The sequence below is a fragment of the Cariama cristata genome, unplaced genomic scaffold (genome assembly GCF_000690535.1).
Source record: "Cariama cristata isolate BGI_N322 unplaced genomic scaffold, ASM69053v1 scaffold3285, whole genome shotgun sequence".
Lineage (NCBI taxonomy): Eukaryota > Metazoa > Chordata > Aves > Cariamiformes > Cariamidae > Cariama > Cariama cristata.
In genome coordinates, this window is record NW_009615616.1 from 25,989 (window position 1) to 44,257 (window position 18,269).

At 39.3% G+C, this 18,269-nt stretch overlaps 1 protein-coding gene across 1 annotated transcript in view; it reads right to left on the reverse strand.

The window, feature by feature from the left end:
• LOC104161428 (ceramide synthase 6-like) overlaps positions 1 to 18,269 on the reverse strand; it is a gene marked incomplete at its 3' end in the record, with an annotated part of 71,256 nt that overhangs the window by 12,170 nt on the left and 40,817 nt on the right. The window contains 1 exon segment of the mRNA XM_009699872.1: positions 2,851 to 2,901. Within this exon segment, the coding sequence (XP_009698174.1) occupies positions 2,851 to 2,901 (51 nt within the window).

Genomic DNA, 18,269 nt, shown 5'->3' on the forward strand with positions numbered 1-18,269 from the left:
ACTGCCAGTAAGCTTATAATTAGGTGTAATCAAAAAAAGGGAAGAGAACATGAGCTAGCAATGAACTGAGACTATTATACTCATTATTGCAAAAGAACTGACCAGGGAAAATTTCTAGTAAAACAATTAAGATTGTCAGCTTCTTTATCAACCATAGCATTAGTATTTCTAAAGACATATATAATGATAATGTAGGGGGATTCCAAAGATATCATGGTTTCCCTCCATGAAAGGATCAATAGTGTGTGTTTAACTTAGTTTAAATGTTAGGTTTCAGTTCTCCATAGACTTAACTTCAATAGGACTATTCTGTGCACATGGGTAAGCGGTCACCCAAATGATCCATTTGACTACATCTACAGTAAGTCCAGCTGGATTTCTGCAATGCTCTGTTCAGTAACTTACAAAGGCTTTGTAGCAAATGAGAGATTAGAAATTTTATCTAGTTAAGAAAAAAAACCAAACAAACAAATTGAAAACCCAGTACTTATTCCTGGTTAGCACCCAGTAGACATTTTTATCTCTGAGACGATTTTGATAATGAATTTTATCTGGTGATTTGCTTTCTGTTGGACCCTCTCCACTAGTAGCACGATTTTAGATACAGTAAATGTAGTTGCCACCCTCTAAAAGTTGTAACTAACTTTCTGAATGACCTCATTTTTCTGATAAGTCTGGTAAGATTCATGGTCTTTCATCATAAGCAAATCTCTTCTTGCAGGTAACGACACAAAAATAGTAGAAAACAGGACTGAAAAGCACCAGTGACTGCAGCCATATCAACTCTGGCAAACGATTGTTCCTAAAATCTCTGACGGAAGAATATTCAACACTTCCCCCATTCAATTTTTTCTGCTGCTTCCCTAATGTTATTCAGTTCACCCTCCAGTCCCCGGGTGGAATTTAAGCCAGTATTTCTTCTGAGGCTAAATGATCAAATTCCTTCAACCTTTTTCAGGTCAAGATTTCCAGTCATTCTTGCTGAACCAGCTCCACCGAACTACTTCCAACAGGTACACAACCTTCAAGAACAGTAGCACCCAAACCTAAACACAGTTCTCTTGTTCAGCCTGTCTGGGGCTGTTCACTGTCACAGTGAATTCATGTGTCTTTCAGCAATACTCTTCTTCATACTTTCCAGTCTAGCAATGACTTTTTTTTCCTCTTCCTTGCCCTTTAGGAAAAAAAAATAAGAAAAGAGGAAAAAAAAAAAGCAATATGCCCTAGACAGGTTAGACTCCTTAAATTGCAAACTCTTCACTGGAGCTTTTGAAATTCAGTGTCAATTATATTTGCATAGCAGCTAATACAATGCCCCAATGATCCCTGTTGAGACTCCTGAATGCTGAATTAAAAAAAAAAAAAGAGCAGCATTTTAAAGAAGCTCAGGTTTAGAACTAGAATTCAGTCTAATTAAAAAAGGCCTCAAAAGTTATTAAAAATTTTGAAGGCCATCTTACTAAGTCAATTTTGTTACCTCTGATTTATAACAAAACGAAAAATTATACTTATTATAGTTCACAATTTTAATCTCTTGTTGCCTCCTGTTATACAAAGGGTATTAAGGAAACAGCTGGCTCTTTGCTTTCCCAAAAGGGTTTCCAAAGTCCATTCCTAGCCTATACACATGATGATACTTTTTCCTCAAAAGCGCTACCTTATTGTTATTATTCATAATATAATAAAAGGGAACATTTAATTAATTCACTGATCCTAACAACATCCTTGTTGAAAGTCACTTCTACCAGATCAAGAGGCAAAATGAGGCAGTGGTACATCCAAGGCAGAGTTCAGGAGTTATCTTTTCTGAAAAATACATTGAATCCTCTTGAGTAGGTTGACTACTCTGTTTAAATATATCACATACTTTAACAACTATATCCAGTAGCATAAACTAATGGAAAGCACAGGAGAGGTTTCTCAAAGCTCTTTGGGTATGTCATTAGAGCAACTATGCTGCTGTGAAAGATGGCCAGAACTTGGACCTAGGAATTAAATATTCCTGGAACTAGTTAAAACTTTACCAGTGCAGTAAGGAATAAGTACGCTGTTATTGTTCTTTTGAAGACTGTTTTAAGGAAACCAAATTTAAAACTTGACCAAAATTTTCTTGAAGGACTGAAAGAGGGAATGAGTGCAGCAGGGTACAACCTGCAAGGGCATTTTTACTTTAACAGTGGCATTCTTCTCCTTAATAAAGGAGAAAAATTACTTAAGTCCTTTCTTTGAAGTTAAGCTATATACTTTGACCTAGAACAGAGAGAAACGTTGATGCTTTTGGAATCCACGAAAATACAGACATTGCCAAAAATAAAACTTGAAGCCATTCTCAATTCCCTTATTAATTTTACCTTTTGTTGTAAGCTTCCCTTTGTTGTAAGGACTGGATAGCCCCTATTTAAGTACCTAAAGGAGAAGCCTACCTTCTCTCTTCAGTCTCCTTTTTGATCACACCAACTGTCAGGGATTAAGTCTCACTCTGTATGCAGTACAACAGCTATGAGAACTATACTGGCTTTTCCCAACCTGCTGAATCTGAGGCTTTGCTAAAACTTTCAGTATTCTCAGAAGTCTGTAAAAAATGACCATTCTACCAGCATTGCAGATGTCTGCTTTCACAGTCAGATTTCCCAGATCTGTTTTCAGATCCTGTGCTTCATTTCAAAACAGGTGTGACAGCTATATTCATCTTTCCCATCTTGAACTCAACCAAGATGGGGAGCATCTAGCAATGATCTAAAACGCCAAGTAGCCCATCACAGTAACATATTGACACAAAGGTCCACCATAATAAAAACAGAGCTCTTCAGAGGTGTCATGTTTTTTCTTAGGCAGCACTGTAACTTTTACCTGATATGGATATCCGTTCCAGCACTGTCTGGTATTCCAGAGCCAAGGTGTCTGAGAGAGAAAGAAAAAAAAAAGAAGTCTGTACACACAATTTTGGGCAATGTTAAGTGTACATGGTTAATACAAGTGAAAGACAAAACTACAGGAACAGCTTAAAATTTGTAATTTTTGATAAAGGCTACGAAGACTGAATACAATAAGGAGATTCCTCAAAATTTCGCAGCTTGAATTAGAGCAACCTGCCTGTTCACAGAGATTTTTGGTTGGTGCCCCATGATCTTACTTTCACAGGAGTGAAGGCTAAATGTAATCAGCTTGTGCTCAGGTGATCAGATCCCACATTACCTTCCCAATAGCACAGGAAATCTTGGCCTTGGGCTCCTCAAATATTTTAAAGAATGTTCCTTGCATGTGCTGTTATATATAAGTATCCTTCCATACAGGATCCATCCTTCACCCCAGACACATCAGCTCGAGATAGCAAATCATACCTTTTGCTTTCCTGGCTGAAGACATGACCATCCACAGATGACAGATCTTGCTATCACACAGAAAATACTCTCATATCTTAGGGTAACATGAAAGGGGCCAGAGACAAATTTATTGTAGCATGCATCTACAGACTTTTGCACTGCAAAAAGCTGGGCAAACTAAAAGACTTGGGAACATGCAGCTCTGTTATGCTTCCTGTATCTTTGCTGTTTGCACAAGATTTATGTCATTATTTTTCTTTCAATGCCACAAGAAAGCCTTTTAAATTTTTTCTTGCAACCAGGTTGTTTCTTTCAGAGTTCTTTAGTTTTTACCTCCTTTTCTGTGCAATTAAATGGACTTGAGATAGAAAATACCATATGGGCAAGGTCTTCTACCCAACATACTCAACCACTAAGTATTCCCACATTGGGTAACAAGAACATGACCAAATCAACACCTATGAAGCAGACACATTTCCCTTTTTGTGCATGAGCAGGAACAACTCCCTTCTTCAGATACGCATGTCTTGCAAAGTACAGCTGCGTCTCAGGTTCTGGCAGCATCTGGACTTTCAGAAGCACATGCCTACAGTACAAGTACCCACCCACTGAGCATCTCACTAAAAACATAAAAGAAAACTGTGGATTCAAGATCTTTGTGCAACTCCTTTACATAACCTTAACTGCTCTACATCCAAGTATAAAGGGGGCAGAACATCATTAGTAAGTCTCCTGGATTAAGGCACACATATCCTTGCAGCATTAAATGCTTCCACCAGATTACAGTTTTTTCAAATAAATCCTCATTGCATGAGAGATGGCATTTTCTTGTTTTCACCATCAGGTGGAGCAGTTCAGCTCAGGCAAAGCATAATAACAAACTCGCGCACAATACAATGGTGAGCGTCAAACCAAATAAAATGAACACTAAGCAGAATGTTAGAGCCCCAGGCTGAGAATTAGCCTAGGTAGGAAGGATTTATATTACATCAAAAGACAGGATAAATGCTAGTAAGAATTACAGACCAATTCCCAACCGATAAAGTTCTAATTGTGATTTGTCTTACAGCCTTTGTTGGTTAACAGTGATGTAACACGATTACTAAGGGCTCTTCCTAGTTTTTTGAATGTGTCCTTCATACAGAAAATAAGATAAAATAAAATTTGCACATTCATACCCTCAATGTTCCTGAAATGGCAAGGAATAATTCTTACAGCAACCTGAGCAGTATATCAACATTTAAAGTAACAGACCTCCTATAGTTTCTGATCTGCCTCTCACAAGGATGCTGTAAGAATGGTTAAAGTCTATCCAAACTTCTCCTTCTCTCTATTAGGAATAATTATTTCATGCAAGCAATTTATTTGTTGAAACATCTCCACAGTAGTTACTGTGATAAGTGAGTTCCCCTCATTTCATGCAACACAAAAAGGTCTTTGGAAACAACCACAGCCTCTCTGGCAAGCATTACTAATATACAGAATCTAAAATATTTCTGTCTGACAGCTGCCTAAATTAGATCCATCCAAATATTGTAGGATAATTCATAGTTTTAGCCAGGTTTGAAAAGCTGTAACTGTCTTTCATATCAGATTCAACAAGAGATAAGAGATGCTTCCTACCCAATTATTTTGCTACCTAAATTACAGGTGCTAGCAAAAATGCACATTTTTCTTTTTCAAATGTTATGACATCTTAAGGCTTCTTCAGAGAAATCCCTGCCGTAGGAGCTGCAGATACAGAGGTTTACGTGCAATTAAAATGCTGAATGCTAAATAAAATAGCGTTCACTGGAGGAACTCATAACCACAAAGCCTGAAAGGATACCACAAACTGACAAACAATATAAAACATGCATTAACCCTCAAAGACCAACACACTGCAGAACATCTGCTTCTTTTGAGCCACATAAGGCTCAGAAAGCCATGCTGCCATCTCAAACAAAAGGCTTCTGAGTAGCTGTTTGGAAACCTAATGGATCCTACGTGGGCAGCAATGGCTAAGACAGCAGGGCACCTACACTGCCTTCTCATCCCTCTTTCTTTCCCGGTCTCCCCTCCCCTTGACTTGCCTTGACATCTCCGAATCGACTCTAATAGTTGCAGCAGCAGGGGACTTTGGTTATGCTTGCCCTGGAGGGTTTTAGGGAAGAGGTAGAGAAGGAGCTTGGTTCAAGCACAGCCTTCCCCTCTGACCTCCACAATGAACAGAGTCCTAGACAGAACCTAACTTCTCCATGTAGACCATGCTTACAGTTCGAGCAAGAAGCAGCTTGTTTAGTCCTCTGTGAACCTCACAGCTGTGGAATACCCTGTGCAGGCTTCAGCAGGGAGGAAAGAATCCTAAAACAGCCCACACAGTCTGCAGTGTGACACCTAGCCACACTGATGAAGGGTGGATTAATCAGAAAGGACCTAACACAAGCACTCTCAGGGCTCAGCTGAGCCCTGTGGGTGCTCACAGCATATGCCTGTGAAATTCCACACACAAGGCAAGTTCACTGTGGAGCAGAGCCCAGCTCTTCCTGAGGTGTCCCATGATGGATAGGGAGAAAATGTCAGTGACTTGGCTTTGCAACAAATCCTTTTTTGATGAACATAAAAAGTGTGCTGCTGTTTCCACTGCCTTTTGAATACCCAAATTTCCATTTTACTTGTTGTTCTTGGTATATAATCTCTGAGGAAGGGAGGAACCTGAGGGGACTGGAGAAGAGAGGAAATGCAAAGATCCAGATAACAAAAAGGCATCCTTAAGCTGGAAACAGAATACTAAAAACTGCAATACCAACTATGTCAGGCACAAAGCACCAGCCCTGCAATGCTGACACCCTCCCTTACAGAACATAAAGGAGTTCAGATGGAAACTTAAGCTTTACCACATTTTGGTGCATTGCCTAGTCAGTGCAGTATCAATGACAGAGGAGGATGATAAATGGCTGTTGAATCTGCTGTCATTTACAGTATTAAGGAACAAATCTCTATTATTTTCGTTTCCTTACAGGAATATCTGTCAAAAGCTCCATCAAATCTCTCTCCAACTCTGTGACCAATGGGAGTAATTTTAAAGAGCTCCTTCAGAATTAAAACTTCTCTAGAGACAAGGGAATGACTGAGGATTTGGGGGGAAAAAAAGAACAAATTATCTGAGAAGTCTGCATGCTTAGCCAGAAGCCTCGGGTTGTTTTGCATCAGGTTGTTGTCCCATTCACTTATCTTTAGAGAAAGCTTCTAATTGGGCCCTACTTTCAGAAGCCCCAAAGCAATGAAAATCTGCATGTCTTGCTCAAAGTGCTGCTAGTACCTAGTATTTGAAAAGCCAGTTTTGATAGTAAATAGAGGGGGGGAAAAAAGTAGTACAATAAAAAACCTTCTGTTTGTGCTCAGTTCCCTAGACAGCTGATTTGGCTGAAAGGTATTTTTGTGTGTATTTTATCAGGGAGGCAATAGCTGCACCTGATGAAGTACTATTTTAAAATAACAAGGTAAATTTTGCTTCATCATACAATAATAAAAATAACTAAGAATAGTCCTCTCTCATCCATATGCACCCACCAGAACCCACTGAGTACAGGAAACACACAAAGGCTAGAAGCTAGGTTCTCAAAGAGACAGACAAGAGCCGTAGATGTCACGAGAAAGCACTTTCCCATACTGTCAGCAAGCCAGCCATCAGATGTGTGTGTATCAGGCATGTCACGGGTCCAAGTGAATTCCATGTACATTTTATAGAATCAGCTTGTGCCCGTAAATATAAATATATATACACATAGGTCACATAAATTTGCAAAATAACTGGTTTTGGGCAACTAAAGTTACTTCCACCAGTCCATCTCACTGCAACTCGCTGTACCAGCAACTGATTCATTTTTCCTTGTACCCAGCATGACTAGAAATCCCAATATGCAAGTTGTACCCACAAGCACTGGTGTCATTTTGCCCTTGGAAGTGTGACCCTATAGACAAATGAAAGGTGCAAAAAATGAATACAGCGTTGCTAGCTCTCATTTTTTCCTTTTGTAGTCCATAAATGTGAAACAAGTAACATCTTGAAGAAAGATTTCCACAAGTACTTCACTAAGCCTCATGACAGAAAAACCCAGCTCTCCACAGAGTAGCTTCTGCCCTAGCAGCTTGGAGTATTAGAACTGTTACACACCTGATTTACTACTGACCACCCGGGCGTGTTGTAACTCCCAAAGGGATTGTTACTAAATTCCCAGATAAGTAAGAAAAATCTTCTGAATTTTCCAGCAGATAAATACAATCTGCCTGCTGTTGTCATCAGAATACAGCATGTAAAAATCCAGGAACATCATGACAGAATCCCCACATCTCACAAAAGCCTATTTATGCTCAAAACCACATTTCAAACCAAAATAAGACATCCTCAGTCCAAAAAAAGATTTTAAGTGGCTTCTGAAATTAGAAACCAGAAAACAAAACCAGTACAATACAGAAATCCTGAGCATTCACTGTGTATATGCTCAATACTCTGCAATCTCAAAAGGCCAAGATTTTATCTGGCTTGGTTAATGTATTTGGATACAGCTTTATGTAATTTGTCTCCGGCAGCTACAAGCAATATTAAGTGGAACAGAAATTAGCACTATTAATTAAAGTCAAGATAATACATACTTCTGGCAAAGTTCTATCCACCTCATTTATTTCAGGCTGATACAGGCAAAGGTGTCTCGTGGCATTCATATCTTCACTTTCATCAAGCTAGAGCAGGTCCTTGCTTTTCACAGAAACAAATGGTACAACTGAGGCTCGAAGATTTCCGCTTGATTAGCGTTTACTTAGCCCCCCAGATGCTGTGTGCAATTTGCTCATACCCCTAGACCTAATGTTTGCTGTCTGATACACACGCAGCACGTATGACATATATATACTCTTTTCCTCAACAGTAGCTGCCTTCTCCCACCACAGGCAGAACACCATCTCCTGCTCGTGTGGACTGACATCTCACCATATTCTGAGCTTTACAGCTTATCTACCTAAGAGTGCAATTGTAACAGCAGGGGAGGAGACTACAATCTTTCTGTTGACTGCAAAATATAGAAATATTTAACACTTTCCACCTCTTTTTTATTACCCAGGAAATGAAAATTACAGGCTCTTAGTGAACAGCACCTTTTATAACATCAGCAGAAGGACAATTATTCACAATTAACAGTTGTTTTGGGGTGTTGGGTTGTGGGGTGGGGGTTTTTTTTGCATTTGATCTTCTAAGTGTTTAAATTAAATAGTATCTCAATGTTCACATTTTTCCTAATTATGGCTAGGGATTATAGTAATTTTTTCTTTTTCAATATATTGATATGCATTCCTCTTGCAGATCACTTGATTGAATAAGCACTCACTTAGAGGGGAATTACTTAAACTGCTTGCTTGCTTTTTTTTTCTGCAACACCTGCATCCACTTGGCATGGTATGCTGAATGGCTGCTGACGTTAGCGAGAAAGTCAAATTACCAGGCAGCACAAAAAGCATCCTTCTGTAGTTTCCCATGCCAGGGGCTCTATGTTCCAGTGTAAAAATGACTCCACCCATTTATGGTAAAACCAAGAGATTTTTCAATAAATTAATCTCTTAGATGCAAATTCCACAGTGACCCCGGGTTTCCTTCCCCATCTTCTTACTTGGCTCAATGGGGATCAGTATAAGTGTAGACTACCGCAGCCTTTCTCTCTTAAGGAGAGTATACATCCATGAAAATATTTGCTTCTGCATATAATGTACAAACTAATACACTTTTTTCCTCTTAACTACAGAAAAATTCCTTGGTATTAATTGTCATAAAACAAGTCACAGTTTTACAAGTCACAGAAATTGACCTTTCTTTTTTCACAAGTATCAATATTTTGGAACATTTTTCTCTCCAGCAGAAAGAAAATAAAACTCTTAAAAGGAACAACCAGAAAGTTCTGAGTCAGCTTTTCAAAGGTTCTATAATCTTCCAATAAGTTTGCCTGGCCTCCAAGGACTCCAGATTTATGATGTCTTGGAAACTTTCTCTGACTACCTAGAAATGTGGGTTTTTTTCTTGTTATCCTCCAAAAAATTACCCTGGATAAGACAGGATCTGAACCATGTGAACATCATCTCTTGCTATTGTTGTATTGTTTTGCTATTACTTAAGTATTTCTCATACTAAAGTCTCACTGATTTAAAAGATACATCAGACCCTTTCCATTCTCTGTTGGCCATCTGTGACTGGCATTGAGGGCACAACCTTAGCAGCAAACGATGCCAACAGCACTGGCTAGTATTGTGTATGGCAGGCTGAACTGTGGAATAAAATGACTCTCTGCAAGTACCAGTGTTTAGTCACCTGCACATCAAAATTAAGTGTACTTCCCTCCACCCACAAAATCATGAAGTTCTGACAAAACATCATGCTGGGAACAAAGACAACTCAGCAAAATGACAAAATCTGTGGCTACTATTTTGCTCCAACTTCTGTGTTTCCTTCCATCCAGTGACTGGCGATTTGGTTCGGGATGCAGTTGCTTCTCACACCAGGAATAGCATTTTCCTAAATGCTTCACAGACCCAAGCAGTCATACATATTTCTTCGCACAGCTGACAATAGAAGTGAAGACAACGTGACATATTGTTGATGATCCTCCTGAGGTTCTCTTCTCATATATTGTGACTAAGCAAGCTGTTACAAGTTTCTGCAGAACTGTTTTTTTTCTCTAAAGCTTACTGCTTTGTGTCTGCAGAAACAAGGTGTTAGGTGGAAAAATGCTTTTGCAACAAAAAGCGTTCAGCCTTTCCTCTCAGCAATCTGCACTGCTGATTTCCAAACATAATTAAAAATGATACTTCTACTAATCGGAAACTATAAAATATACAGAAGGATGCATAAAAGGCCAAGATTAACAACAATCACTGGAAGATGCACTTGACATTTCAAATGCAAATATATATGTGTGCACAAAAATATTTTTAGAAAAAATATGAATTCAAGTTTGGATTTATTTACATAAAATGATCTCCGGAAAGGCAGAATAAGCTCCATGCACTAGATACATCCACTTTTCCGTTTAAAAATACGATGTACAGAGAACTGCCATTTATGTTTTGTGCTGATAAATGCGTAATTTCAACTTCCAAATTACGTGGAAAATGAAGATGGCAAAAGGAACAGATAATCCTAGAGAATCTGGAAGAGTCCTAACATTGAGGCATCACAGGCATTGAACAGATGTGAAGGACATGCCAGCTGGAGAAGCTGGTGGCTGTAGCATCTCCTCCCCCTGCTCTGATCGGCCAGCCAGCCGCCTCCTTACCGGGCTCAGCCATCAAAATACTTGCTGTCCTGTGCGTACCTTCTTCCTCTGACACTTCCTCTGCTAGCTGCTTTGTAGTAAGCAAAACTTTTTAAAACTTTTGCCCTCATGTGTAACGGTAACATTTTCAAGGACTTTTTTGTCATGAGCAAGTTGGGCTGCCAGTGGTGCTCTGACAGTTTAGAGCAGCTGAAGGTATATAAATACTGTAGAAGCAGAGCTAAAGTTCCTATTCATTTGCGGGTAACAGGTTTCCCAGCAACACTACTCAACATTATTTTGTAGTCACTCTATCTGCACAGTAAGAAGAGTGCATAAAAAGTAGGGGACACATTCAGTTGAGCACTCCAGATGCCTGATAACACTTCAGTGAAGCAAAGCAGCTGTAAACCTATTAGCTTTACAGCTGCCTTGTACTTTTTGATCACAGAGCCAGACCACATCAATTAGCCTAGAATTTGCATCTAAGAGGATATTTATGAATTTATTTCATTGAAACAGACAATACGCAACTGTAGATCTGGAATTAGTTTGTAAAGAGAGAGTGCTGAGGTTTACACCCGGCAAACCATACCTTGGTAGGAGGGTGACCTGTATAAAATCATACCTTTTAAGAGATCAGCAAAAATCCCGAGAGCAAATTATTAAAATAATAAATAGGGCAGTTCACCCCTTGTAGATCACTGCAGAGCTACATGATTTCAGAGTACTCCTCATTTTCCTACAGGATGCAGCTGCAACAAAGCTCCAGGGTTTCCAGCGCTCTGTGCTCTGATGCTACGGTTACTCAAAGGCATACAGGAAAGTGGTTAATAATTAAACTCATCATTACATATCTACTTTCTGTAATTACAGCTCCTATCTGTGGCTGCTCTGCTGGAAGAGTGCATCTATCTGACTTTGGCCAGCCAGTGACTTCCATGCCACGTCCTGATGGGAAGTGTTTACCACATCCTTCATTGTACTCCTGACATTGACTTTTGGAAATCCCCAGGGAGCTGCTTTCTGTTGCAGGATTCATCGTGTGCCGTAAGGGCTTGCTTCACTGACATATAACGTGCTCCAACACTGCTTGCAACTCACAAAGTCAGACAGCATCCAATTTTAATAATAACAAAACAACAACTCCTTACTAAGTGAGCACTGAGGTACAATTTCACACACAAACCCAGATGTTTAAGATTGTGAATCTACACTGCCTAGTGGAAAAAAGGTGTACAGAGAGAAACCAAACAAAGGCTCCCTCCACCTTCCACTCCTCCAGCTGCTGTGTTTTGCCATACCTTTCTATAGGCACATTGCAGCAAGGTCTCAAAATCATCCCTGACAGTCTGAAAATTAGAAAGTTATGGCAACTGCAGAATTTTTAATAGGAAATATAGGATTTCTCTAGTTCACAGGGCCAAGATTTATCCCCAGAGATGCAAGAGTGTGTTTGAATCACATGGTGCTGTTACAGGCAGCTGGTGAGGAAACCTTTTGGCAGTGAACTCCTCACTCTCAGTGCTGCCACTAAAACCTTGACAGAAGGGCTGACTGCTTCTGAACACAGAGACACCACCAAGTCCCACCTGATGACCGAGGGAGCAGAGCTCCTTCGGACAGGTTGCTAGAACAGGTGGGCTAAAGGCACCCCATCTCCACCCACACCAGTGTGATGGTCACTAGATAGGGACCCATTTCTAAGCACTTCAGTAACTGGGCACAGTTAAAATGAGGCATAACCCTAAGCAACAACAAGTAAGGACAGACTAAAGTAGCCTTTTCCCCTCGCACTCCTGCAACCGTTGTATTTTTCTGAGGTTAGTGCATATATACTGCATCAGGGCAATTCACCCGTGGGGCTGCAGATGTCTTTGCTACTGAACTACTTTTTGGTATACTTAATAATGTCACAAGTACTACATACTGCCTGGAAAAAGCCCAGTCAGAAAATCTCTCTCATACTGTATTTTCCTCTAACAGAATGTGAGTGGCAGGAAACATTACTTAATTTTAATATAAAAACACAGTTTGCAAGGAACTTTTTCCTGCTCATTTCTGAGCCAGTGGCCATGATAACATTTACTTCAATACAGTAAAGGAAGACAGCCAAAATAATTTCCCAAACCTTTAAAAATGTCTAACCTACATAAATTTTTATGTCCATTTCCTCTTTGTTTTTCACCTTCCCTCCTGCTGAGGAATTGCACAGATACAAACCTTTCATTTCCATTTGTCATCCTCCAGGTGGATCTACTCGGATACAACTTGTGGTGTTTTTCTGCAGTTGATCTATTAAAACAACTAGAAATAAGAGTGACTGGTAGAGATGAGAACAGAGGAGCTATGCTTATGTTTTATAACTGCTACATTTGTATTAAGTTTTAGTATTAAAACATATGCAGTAAATTTTGGGCACAGCAAAAACCTAGACTAACTGGGCAAGAGGGAAGAGTTTGCTCTCCCTCAGTTTCTCGAGTCTACAAATCTTGGGGAAGGGACAGCAACAAACAAAAACCACACACCCCTGCCGAAACTCCTTAAATCACATGTGAGATAATAGCAGTTAAAAAACAGAAGCAAAACTCTGAATTAGATTTGAACTTAAAGCAATATTTCCCCACGCTAACTTCCGTCATTGTTCAATAGTCAGTAGCCGAGACTGTCAATAGGCAGGAGAAATGAGAAAGCTCTGAGATGTGTAACAGGATAACACTGGGAGGGAATATAATATGAAAAAATTTGCTCACCAATAATATATTTATTTAACTGGTAAGCTTCTTTTCCCTACTACTTTAATGGTAAACTGAAACAGCTTTATGACTGGAAGCCTTTATAGTGTAAAAATACATATTGTTCTACAGGTTATGCTAGCTTAAATGAGGATACTGCTATCCTGCTCCAAGTCACTGCTTCAATAGTGAGCTCAGCTCAATAACAGCAACTCAAAGCACCAGTCAGATTATTAACAATGTGCTCTTATATCCAAACATGTACTCTTTGCTCAGGTTTAATTAGCTGTGGAAAATACGATTGCTTCATTCATCTGAATAGCAAAACATGAAGAGCTCCTGGCAGTAGAGGAGTGCTGTGCTAAATACTTTGCTACAGGTATGAATGAGCCACCTTAGTTTCCAGATGAATTTAAACTATTTTTATCATAAAATTGCCCAAATAAAACACTTGGGGAAGTATTTCCTCTAGGTCTGCCTTTTTTATGTATAGGACACTGAAAAATTTGTACCTTTCAGAAAGCTGGACTGCCAAGAAAACGAAGACTATGCTGAAGTCAAAATTGGCCACCAGTCCACAGGGGGAGGCAAGGTCTGGTGGCCCCTCTTTCACTGCCCTGAACAACAGTGTAATGTACAAGTAGTAAAGATGCTGTGTATGGCTCAGTACCAGCTTAACTCTCCAAATTGCTGATTACAGAGCATTTATTTATTACTCTGATGTTATTAATTACCCCAGTTGGATTCCAAGCAGATAAAGTGAAATTCAATTCTAGATATACTTTTTAAATTAATGCACTGCTTGTCCTCCCCATGCTTATGTCAAATTTATCCTCATTGTCTACATTCAAAAGTCTTGTTGCCATCAGTGTCCTGTTACTGAACTAGGATATCATTGATATTCTTTTGCTTGTTTCTTTCAAAAACCTCCTGTTTCCTCTCAGCCACAAATAAAGTCTGCCAGCCAGCTTAGTTTTCTCTTCTTTTGCCTGATCCAGTTATTATCTTAACTTCCAACAGCTTACACAAGAAATTATTTCCTATGCTGACTGGCCTTCTCTTACAAATCTTCATTGTCCAGAATGCACTCATTTTCCTTCCTGATGTACACTGAAGTGTTGGAGTCATTTAAAATTAAGTTTCTCCACTGACTTTGATCTTTCTCACAGCATGACTCATGATTTATATCTCAGATATCCAAAGCACTCTATTAATCTCTCCTAAATGCCCTCAACAATTTTTATGCCCTTTTGAAGAGATATCCGAAAGAAATTCCTTTTCTATTAGATGGGATCTAACTTTGGTCTTACTGGAAACCTTTTTCACTCACAATGCTTATTGAAAAACGTAATATGGCATTTCTCCTTTTTCACAACAGCATCTTTCAGGAGACTGGCACGAGTGCTCTTTCCTGTTTGCACAGAGAATTAGAAATTGTTTTATTTAGCACCTAATGCTCAGCCTTACCTTCACGGAAAGGAATAAGACTATGATTGGATTTTAACATCCAAAATTATTTAAGCTTAACAATTTTCATCACTTACAGATACTCAGTAATGTGTTTTCCAACTAAAAAAAAAAAGAAAAAGGTAATAAAAAAACCCCCCAGAGGGTCCAAATCAATTTTAAAGTAAGTACAATCTGCCAAAGGCAGGCTTCATTTCCTCCCTGAGTGGCATACGTATCACATTATCCCTCTGTTAATAGCACAGTAAAATATCAAATATCAGCATTGTGTTAAAAAGGCTCCAGAGTAGCCTCTGACATTCTCCATTTAAATGAGAGTATTTATCCAGTATAGGGTAGATAAGCTCACTGAATAGAAGTAATTACAAGGTTTCAATAATGGATAATATAACAACCTTTCAGGTATAACATGAGAAGGAAATATCACAACAGATGCAGACTAGACTAGAAAAACTGCCCAACTGAATGCCTGCTTCAAATAATTCAAGAATGAAGAGGACAGAGGGCAGCAGCAAGGGCTTTGGAGGCAAACCTCCTGCTTCCAGCTCTTGCCACATTGTTGTTTTCCAGAGGCAGTTCTGGTTTAAACCAAGGTGATAGATATTTCAGGAACTCATGCTTTGGTATCTCAGCATTAAACCAGAAAAATTTAGCCTGGTTTAAGTAGTCTTATTCTAAGAATCAGATGGTCAGATGTATTCCAAACAGCGGTGTGCATATTTCCGAGATGCTGTGTTTCTTGTATTACTCTGTTCTGCAAAATATCCAAAAGCATTAGCTTCATGAAAAAGCAGGTATGGCAAAAGGAGATGGAAATAATGAAATACTGACCATTCTGATGCAGCTCTTTTTTTTCTGCCTCAAATGACCTAAGTAACACATAACGTGTTCTGCAAATAGCTTACCAATAGCTGTGAAACTTTTACAGGAGAATCAAGACTATTCTACTGCTAGAAAGACTGAAAACTATCTAGGACATTGGACATTTTCAATACACCAATTTATTTTCCAGTTTGGCAGCTGGTGGTGTTTTGCAGTACATTTTTTAAAATACAGTTTAGATCTACCAAAATTGATTCCTACCCATGATGAATCTTTATAGTAACATTACTACAAAAAGTAAAAAAAGCTACAGCTACCAATTGCTGCCTTGGGGAACTCAGCTATTACAGGTGATCTTTGGTGTAGGACAGCTTCCAGTGGGAAGAGTTGTTGTCAGTACTTTAAGCACAAATGACATCCTCTTATGATTCCCATATAATATTGAGGAAAAATAAACTTATTCTTTACTTCTAATGACAGTAGTTGCCAAGAGTCCCCATGAAGGATGTTCTCTATGCACTGCAGAAGACTTGTGTGAAGAATTTGAAACTACTAATTTCTAAATTCAAACTTTTGTGTTATTTCCTCCAGAACAATATCATTAATATTCTAACTAAAAGCCCATTTAAACTGCAGCACAACCTTTGTTTTGAAATTATGAAAAGGTAATTTCATGATCCTGAGCCAAATGAAAATACAGAAGTCCAAGTAAATGCACTTGACGCCTCTGTATCTGTTGGTCTCAGAAATCGTGCACTGCTCATGAATCGGAAGCAAGGGATGAGTCCAGTTGGAGTGGAGGAGATTCAACAGGATGTTTCCGAGCTATCATACTTGTAAAATACAGGGCTTTTAGGAAGCACAGCACTATATACTGGTTGGTTATATTTATATATGCTGTAAGAATATATACTTATATTTATTTACCTGCAACCTAATTTGCAACAATGCACGAATCCCAGAGCAGAACATTTACAGCCCAATGACTGCAAGTTTCATTTCAAACAGTGTAATTTTCAAAATTATTTCCCATTTGTTTCCTCATTTCTCAATCCAATGCCAACTAAAGGAGTAACATAAGCTTGTTTGAAAGCACAGTCAGGGATCTTCTCTATTGGCAGCTTCATTCCACTGCAGACCTCACAGTATCATGACTTAGTGTGCACAGTAACCACAAAATGGCACAGCTTCCCAGGTAAGTATAGCAGTTAAAATGTCAACTTCAAAATTTCTCGTCAAGCTTGAAAGAATCCTTTTCAGCAATATCTATACAGAATCAGTGACATTAGGAAAAGAAAACTATTCACGGTCATGCTCCGCTTGAGTATCTGAACAGCTCTTTGCAGATGCAGTCACCTTTGCTACAACACAACTGCTCTCTCATGAAACTGGTGGGATGACTTCAAAAGCATTCTTAAAAATCACAGTTCAAGAAAACATTGCAACCAGCATGAGGCTTTTGAAAAGGCTCCCATGTGTACCTCCCGTAGTGTGACTACAAGGAAGTGTCACTGGACAACTGAGAAAGAGCAGTTGGCTTCAAAACAGCTGCACCTTGGCTTGCTTCCCCTGCACCTCCAGAGCCGATCGATCACAATCCCAGCTGCCCTCTGTCTTACTGAACTGCCAGGTGACAGGGCATGGTATCAAAAAGGGAGGCAAAAGCACTCGGTTCTCAATAGCACTTTGGAAATTGCAATGTATAAAGATAGAACTCCTTATTTATTCTCTTCATATTTTGGAGAACCCACAGGAACAGATAGCCTCCAGAAAGATGAAAGACCCTGATGCAAGTCTGCTGAGCCACAATTGACCCCGAGAGCTAAATCAAGGTCATTGCTATCTCCTTCTTTGGGAAAACGTGTTGATAGTGGATAAAATGATCGTGGTAAAAAGATGGCAACAAGAGAGGAATGAAACAAGGCAGCCTTTCTGTACTCCACAGAAACATGTCAAACCTGCAGACTTAGGAGATTTCCAAATCCACTCCGCAAAATAATAAAGTCAGTTTAAGAAGTGGGTAGAAGCAGTGTAGTGATCTGACAAAGAAAGATAGAAGTAGAAAATATTGACATGAGAGGTAGTTGAGGAGTATATGGGAAAAGAAAGACTATATAGAATTTCAGAAAATTTAGTTTCTCCTCAGAACGGTCCTGCCATTCCCAGTGCCAACAAGCCCTGGGCCGCACAAAAGAGAAGAACTGACCATGGGGAAACAGGCTGGTATGACAAACCAGCCTTTCCAAGAGAACTACAAGGATACAGCTGTACCTCCTCCCAATTACTCATCTTCAGGTAATCCATGAGATTTCCATGGCCATTCTTGAGACAAAGAGGCCAGAAACTAAATGCTGTACAGCAGGTAGAAAACTACCAGTGATCTCACTCATGTTGGGCTTTCCAAGGCCAGGTCCTTCTTTGCAAGGCTACACAAACAGGAAAAGAGAGAAACAAATAAGTTACCAACCAAACCGGTACCCTCCATTGCTCCATGGAGATACAACTCAGCTCCTAGGGAAACAATTAAGAAAAAACAGCACCAGTGTCAAAAAAGCCTCAAGTACAATTGTTAAATTAGAACCTTCCTTGTTTATTAGACAAAGTAATTTGTGACTGAATTAAGCTGCTTTATTGAGTCAGTGTAG